This window comes from Nicotiana attenuata, unplaced genomic scaffold (assembly GCF_001879085.1).
Source record: "Nicotiana attenuata strain UT unplaced genomic scaffold, NIATTr2, whole genome shotgun sequence".
NCBI classification, from domain to species: domain Eukaryota; kingdom Viridiplantae; phylum Streptophyta; class Magnoliopsida; order Solanales; family Solanaceae; genus Nicotiana; species Nicotiana attenuata.
In genome coordinates this window covers 5,136-13,447 of record NW_017675446.1, presented here as the reverse complement: position 1 = coordinate 13,447, position 8,312 = coordinate 5,136, and the positions used below count along the sequence as shown (strand labels likewise).

Here is an 8,312-nt window from a genome sequence, read left to right as displayed (position 1 = left end):
GAGGCAGGTGTTTTATAAGAGCACCATGACATAACATTTTATAAGACCTCATGGGAGAGGCTCAGGTACCTGAAAATAATGAGATCTCGATAAGTTATGTCTTTATTGTGCGATGATGGAACCGATGTAAAATGATCGTTGACGATGTTGTTAATATAATGTAGCGCTCAATATTATTAATATTGACGAGGATCTTGAGCTCAAATCTGTCATGGAATTTGGACAGATAAATGATTGGCCAAATGAAAAATATGCAATGAAATTGACTTCACCTGAAAAATGTGAAGTTGGACGGATAGTCCCCACACCTGAAAGTGAAATAAAAAATCAAGTCGATAGACATAAAGACGACTTGTGGCACAAAATTTTCGTAAATATCCTGGTATTAGGAGACATGTTCTCCTGTGGGGGGTCTGACAATACATTTGACATGCATATAATGAAAATCCTTGAATGATTTAAATTGTTCTGAAGCATATTAAGGTTCCCAAGAAATTTATTAAATAAATCTTCGGCGGATCCTTATGTAGATTAGAGCGATCATGGCGTACATGATTTATTTTTGTGTCTAGTGCAATTAGTGCACTAATATATCTGGCTAGAACCATGAGTATAACAATATGCTAGCAAGATATAGTTTTATTTCAATGTGGAGATATTGGAATACAATTAGTATTATATTTCAAAAGGAATACTTGATTTAGATTTGTTTATTCTAACAAATATCGCCAAGATTTTGTTGGTTATGCAAATGCAGGCATTTTCTGATGTTCGTTCTTCAAACATTCTATTTGCATGTGAGAGTACTGCCATATTATCATATTACAAGGCAGTTAATTGTTGATACTTATTCAAGTCATGCCAAGATAAGCAACTGATAAAGCAAGGGGCTCAACACACAACAGACGTGTGACTTGACTTTGAAGAGAAGATTCCAATAATACTGAAGATAATGTTGTTTGCTTATATCAATTGAAAGAAGGACTATCGAAGGAGACAAAATAAAGCACATTCACCAAAGTTCTTCAACAAATTTGTTCAAGTGATAATTTGACAAACTTCTTCACAAGACATTGCGGATCTCAATATTAGAGAAGTTGTTATACAAGCTTGGAATTCGTCGTCTCCGAAGAATAAAGTGATATTTTCATCCGGGGGAGGCAAATACGCGCTGTACTCTTTTTCCCTTAGCTAAGATTTTATCCCACTGGGTTTTTCTGACAAGGTTTTTAATGAGGCAGCAAATAATGCGTATTACAAGATATGTGTACTCTTTTTTCCTTCACTAAAATTTTTTCCCACAGGGTTTTTTCTTAGTAAGGTTTTAACGAGGCACATTATCTATAGACATCCAAGGGGGAGTGTTATGAAATATTATTTTGTAGTGGATGTCTATAACTCCTAAAGAAGTTACTCCCACTACTCTTCTCCATTATGTAGATAACTCCCACTACTTCTCACCATTATAGTTGTAACTCCCACACCTCCATAACTTTCCCATGATCTTCCTCCATGATCTCAAATGTTTAATGTCATGTTTATGGCATTCTTTTGTATGCCTCTATGTAATCCTATAAATAGAGGATTTTGGCATCACATTGTATACACTTGAATACATAGAAGAAAAGATTCTCTCCTCTCTTCCTCTCTACATTGTTGTCTATTTTATTGTTCTATATTGTTACTTTGAGCTAAGTTTCGTAACATTTATGAAGTTTAGATCACAATATGGCAACTTGTTTATAGAACTCACTCAAAATAAATAATCAGCAAAGAAACCACTATTACAAGTTAGATTACTAAGGAAGAAAATCAATCTATGCTTAGATTACTAAGGAAGAAAATCAATCTATGCTACATTTTTGTACCTGCATATTACCTTACACCTAAGTACTCTATCATGCACATAAAAACCAGGCATAACCATGACCTTGACCTTGACCTTGCTAGGACCTTGTGATCTTTGCCTATCCGCGAAAACGTCTTCCATGTAATGCATATCAAAGGTTCTATTCTCTTCCACTCGTAGAATCCCGAGAGGAGGATTGAACGAAAACGCCAACAAATGCAGCAACCAAATGCACTTAGCAGCAACAAAGAATGCTTGGAGGAGTTGTTCAGGCCATGGCCTTGTCCAATTAAGTGTTGTGATAATGCAACTCATCTTCTGATCACAGAACTTGCTGAAGTCTTCACTATAGTACTTTGTCCCCTTTCTTAAAACTTCGTTCCAACTTAGGTTCCTCAACGCGACAAAGGAAGAGAACTGAGCGTGGCGTTCTTGTTGAGGGTCTAAGTGCTTTGGTGAGCCATTCTTTTGGAACACACAGTTCTCGAAATCTTGGAAAAGTGATTGGTTTATGATGGATTCAATGTGGTATAGAACTGCCTTTGAGTACTTTGAGTTGAGAGATAGTTTGTAAGGTTGAAGCAAATGGTTCAAGTTATCGGTTAACAAATTGTCTGTCTCTTCAATCTGTCCAATTAGAGTCTTGCAGAATTGCTTTACTGATAATCTTGATTCTGATACTATCTGTAAAAACCCTTCTAGCATTACCTCTTCACTAACCGCGATCAGATTTTCTCCATCCCCATCAATGGATTTCCCCATTTTAGAAAGATTTCTAAGCTGTGATGATACAGGGGATTCTTTTGCTTGAATTGCTTGCCTCAATGCCTTTTTGAGCTCTTCACAGTAAGTTTCTAAGTACTCTAACTTTTGCTTTAGGTCACCTAAAGAAGACTTCATTTCTGAGACTTCCATCAACGCTGCATCTTTGCTCTCATTCGCTTGCATGAGCTCTTTCTTCAACGTCTCGATAGAAACTGTCCCTATTTCCTTAAAAACCTGAGAAACCTCCTCGGATTCTGTTCGGTTTGGTGAATTTTCAATCTTGTTTTTCTTCTTTAGCTTAGGGAACAGCCATGACAAGTTCAGCCCTTTACTCTTTGGCTGCGATGATTGAACAGAAACATGAGAATCTGATACTGGCACGACAACATTCGAGTTCTTCCCACTCTTGCTAGATCCATCAGCCTCAGTACTAATTATTGCAGGCTTACACTTATTGCAAGATGAAACCGATTTTAAGTCCCCTAACGAGTTTCTCCTAGTCTTGCTGTAATTATGAGCAATAGGAGAAGCTTTATGCATAGTGATTTGATCAGTACACGAGCTTGTGACCGATTTCTGATCATCAGCCGGACAAACATGGGGTTCTAAGTTGATCAAACTGTTACTAAATCCTTTCCTCAAGGACAAATTCGCCTTTCTGTAATCCGATATAATGGCTTCATTATTACCACTTGCTACTCCTCCGAAACCATATTCATCCCAAATTTCAGCATAGTTTGGATTGCGATCTAACTGTAGTTGTTTATATCCTGGTAAAGGTTCATCTTCATAGCTCTGCACAAAATGTTGAATCAATATCATCAAAAATGGAGAAACAAAACTGAAGTCTTGACCATTTCTAAAGAAGCTACATTATGTGATTGAGTAATCACAGCTAGTCTTGATCTATACAAGGAATAATATTTCACCTAGAACAAGTTAAAATAGAAGTCGGCTTACTTGCTTTGGAGCTTTATCACTATAACAGTAAGTCACAAAACTATTTTTTGTCACGCTAAAATAACTGAAGTTTACTCACTATAACAGTACAACAACAACCTCCCACTAAAATTTCACAACTGGAGTCTGGGGAGGATAGTGAGTACGCAGACCTTACCCCTACCCTGAGGGAGTAGAGAGGTGGTTTCCGATAGACCTTGTCTCAAGAAGACGAAAGGAGACACTATATCAGTACCAACAACAGAAACCATAAAAATAAAACAACATCGTGAGAACCAAAAATAAGATGGAAAGCAACGACAATAACCTATAAATAAGGCCCGGTACCATGAAAAATTCACTATAGCATAAAATTTTACCTACTATGATAGTAAAAAGTTTACCTACTATGATAGTAAAGTCGAGGAACTACTTTTGTCACATTAACATAAAGTTCAAGTAAAGTCGCATAACTACTTTTGTCACATTAATATAACTGAACTTTATCCACTATAATAGTAAAGTCGCTAAAAGTCATAGGTTAGTAACTCTACTGTTATACATTATGGGATTTTAAACCTTACAGTTAAAAGTTGTAATCTGCAATATATGAGAACTTGATGTACATTAAATTCAGGGATTATAAATTATATTATCTTATTTCAGGTTTTGACATTTAAGCCTTCATTTAGAAGCAATATCTGAATAAGATTGTGTAAGCTTGACGTTATGAAAAGAGTATTCTTATTTAATATTTCGTCAAACACGTATCCCATAGATCAGATAAGAATAGGTCTAACTTCAATAATTTGAAAAGAAATGCAAAGAACAAATCCATGAATTTTTTTTCTGAAGTTTTAATTAATGGACCAAGAATCCCAAAATCTCAAAGACTCATTATTACCCTAATAAATTAATTTATAAAAAATGATATTTTTGTCATAAGCAGCTCAGCACAGTTCTTTTCCATAACAATGATAAGAAATTTCGAGAAAAATGGATCTATCTGATTTAAAATGATCACTTTGTTAATATTCCTTTTGTGTTCCTTAATCTCAAGTTTTGGTTTTAAATTACAATCTTCATAGACAAAGTTCAGAAAAAAAGAGAGGCTAATTTTCATAAAACAACAACAACAACAACAACCCAGGGGTTTCGCACGATTCGCACAAGTGGGGGTGTGTGGGGGTGTAGGGAGAGGGCAAAGAGGTTGTTTCCGATAGACCCTCAAAAATAAATCGAAGCAAGAAACCCATTTTGTACCAAAGAAAAAACTCATGAGAATTTACTAAAAACTTAATTCTTATGGACTATAAAACTAGAATGAGCAAGCCATTTAAATACTTTACCATTGCCTTTATAATATATAGCAAAATTTTACCTTTAAAATTAACCCAGTATTTTTGACACGAAACACAACTATATAGGTAAAAGCAGAGTCGGAGCCAGGATTTCAAACTTATAGGTTTGGGATACTAATTCTTTTAAGTTACTCGATTCCAAATTAATAATTCATATATATTTAATGAAAAGTTTTAAGACAAAATATATGATTTGAAACTAAGCTATTGGGTTCGGCCTAACTCTCTGGGTAAAAGATCACTAGAATTTCAATAAATATTACATTTTGAACCAAAAATTCCAAAATTAATATGTGTTACAGTGTTAAAAACTTTAAAGGTGGAATCTTTAAATTCTAAATCTGTCTATAATCAGAACCCAATAATTAAAAAAAGAAGAAAAGGGACTTACTGGTGTGAAAATAGGATAATCTTGAGCAGACAAATGATGTGAATGATGAGAAGCAGGAGAAACAGAAGAAGGAAATTTCACAGTAGTAGCTGAAGCAGGACTATTCCCTTGTAAAAGAGCAGCATGTAGAGCTCTTAGCTCAATAGTTTTAGCAATGGCAGCTTGAATATCTTGTCTACTAACTCCATTTTTATTATTGTTGTTGTAATTTCCTTTACTTGTAACTTCATCTTCATCTTCTTGAAATATTTGTGTTGAAAAAGCAGCACTTGTAGTTGCCATTTGTAAAGAGAGTACTAATGTTTATGTCTATCTACATTGAAATCTTGATTCTTTTTTTGTTGAGAAATATAGAGGATAGAATATAGTACAATATCTAGTGGTAAGAATTTTGGAGGACCAAAAAAAGAGAAGGACAGAAGAGAACAGAGGTTTTTTTTTTTTGTGGGGTTGAGGAGAGGGGAGTGGTAATAAGAATGTGAGAATTACCAACAAGGGTCGTGGTGTAGTAGTAAGTATTTTTTCATCCTTAACTAGAGGTTTCGGGTTCGAGTTTCTGGGTATGAAGTCGCCTTTGTTAGAGAACGCTCCACCCCCAATGTGGGATTTTCCGGCGCGAGTACGGATTTAGTCGGGTTCCAATATGAGTACCGGACACTGGGAGGGTGAGAATTTTGTCTTGATTCACAAATGTATTAATGGAAATATGAGTGCATGTGAAGCAATGAGGGAGTGGAGAGGGATGTGACTTAAGAAAGGGAGAAAATAAGATGAGGGGCAAAATGGTCATTTTCAAATACTTTGAGGAATGGGTGAGAAAGAAGGTGAATATACCAAAAAGGGTAGGATTTCTAACTTTTCTTTTATGGGATGAATTGAACCATTATAGGAGTTTTTTACTCAAATGGTAGTTGTAACTCGAACCACGTATTTTTGAATAATATATCGATACATTATGTATATGTAATTTGTTTTCATTTTTTTTGTCAAATCAGCATGACACTCTCTCCTCGCTCTATCGTTTAACTTTTTTTTTTTTGGTTTCCCACCCGGTGTCCGGTATTCGCATTGGAGCCCGACTATATCCGGATTCGCGCCGCGTAGGGCCCCATTCGGGGGGAGCGCTAGATCGAGAGAATTAAGTTCTAGATATCATATATCACATGATCGTATTAAGGGGATTATGACCACATACAATTGTATATTACCTCGTTCAATTTTCTCATGTTAGGATATAGATCCTTCTAAAATATTTTCAATATTTTGTTTCATCAACGATTTTTATGGAATATGAGAAAAGGAAACTAAAGAGAGCAACTAGTAGAAAATAAAAGCAATCAAGATTTAAAGAAACATTTTTTTTCTCAAACTAATGAAACTATAATGATGATAATAGTGGAGAATGATTGAAGTTGACCATTAAATTATGATGGAAAGTTAGAAAACATAAAAAAATTATTGAAAAAGTAACTTATAAAATAAATCGAAAAGTAATTAAGGCAATTAGAAATTGTACTCTTGTCCAAGAATATTTCTTAAGTTGGAGTCACGAGACAGAAAATCCCAGTTCCTTTGTCTTCTTCTTTTTCCATAGTGAATCTTAAAGATACAACAAAATCATTTCTTAATTTTATTTTAATTATTATCGGGGACTTTTTTAAGACACTAAAAATTTACTCAGATTCATTTTTCCTGCTTTGTTATCTGATATTCGGTATCCGCATTGAGACCCGACTAAAATCGTTGGGAAGTTCCACGTTTGAGAGTAAAATGCTTTATAACAAAAACGACTTCATACCATAACACGAACCTGAAACTTCTGGTTAAGAATGATGAGAACTTACCCTTACATCACAATCATTATTGGTATCTTGAAGTTCTTGAAATAAAAATATGGACAAGGGTAGATATGGAATAATACTAACAAATGGAGTGTAGAAATTTTATATATTTAATATTGATTGGGCCAATAATGCATTAAAAATAATCCAAATGGAATTCCAGGTAGGAGTTTGGAATATTTTATATACAAGTCCTGAAGTATCTCCATAACTACTTTTTTGGATAGAATATCCATACTTTATTGAAATTAACTTTCTTAAACCAACCACTCTGCCCCAAAAAAGTTGTGATTTTGTCAACCTCCACATGCTAAAAAGTTTAGATCTCCTTCTTTTTTGCTACAAATTGACTACGTTAACAAGGATTATTTGTGCCTCTCCAATGGTGATAAAAGCGAATTCAATATTTTTAAATTTATAAGGCTGGGTACAACAGACCCTTATGGTTCGACTCTTCTCCGGACCCCACGCATAGGGGGAGCTTAGTGCACCGGACTGCCTTTTTTAATCTTACAATATCATTCACTACTATATGATATGACATGTTATGAACTTTAGTATAAACTTTGGCTTAATACCTAAATTTATATCCGCTCCGTACTTGCACAAATTCTATTTTCAAATTCGTTAATAGACAAGTGAGGCTTGTTTAGTTGGTAAAGCACTCCACTCACGACCGTTAGGTCCTTAGTTCGAGTCACACTGGAGGAAAAGTGTGAAAACACGTGAAAAACTCGTTAACTTTTTGAGCATCGGTAAGACCCGAGTAGCCGTGCATAGCACGGGTAGGTTCCATATGGTCGTTTATAGTATTATTATGAACTCGAAATACCAAATAACGAGGTTAGTCATGGTAAGTAATGCTCACAAGATACTATATAACTGATAATTTTACTAATTTTTAGGCTAATCGAAGTCCGTCAAACCAATTTTGCAATTAACATAACAAAAGGGAACCACTATGGAAAAGCAACTTTACTAGATGGAAAGAAAATACACTTTTCACTTCAAGAGATTCCACATAAAGCAAATCGTTTTTACTTCTAGATTCAAAATAAAGCAAACTTTTTTTTCTTATAGAGAGACAATAAAGCAACTTTTTAGCCTGATTTTTTCTACACGACTTGTCAATCCAAATCCTAAAGTAAACTTTTGAGTCGTCGGTC

At 34.7% G+C, this 8,312-nt stretch overlaps 1 protein-coding gene across 1 annotated transcript; it reads right to left on the bottom strand.

Moving 5' to 3' along the window:
* Positions 1-1,715: 1,715 nt before the first annotated feature.
* On the bottom strand, positions 1,716-5,987 carry LOC109220082 (IRK-interacting protein-like). Its single transcript, XM_019384546.1, has 2 exons — positions 5,306-5,987; positions 1,716-3,409 (listed from the first exon to the last, which is right to left on the bottom strand). The coding sequence occupies exons 1-2, from the start codon at positions 5,585-5,587 to the stop codon at positions 1,850-1,852; spliced, it is 1,842 nt and encodes a 613-aa protein (XP_019240091.1). The 5' UTR covers positions 5,588-5,987; the 3' UTR covers positions 1,716-1,849.
* Positions 5,988-8,312: the final 2,325 nt, after the last annotated feature.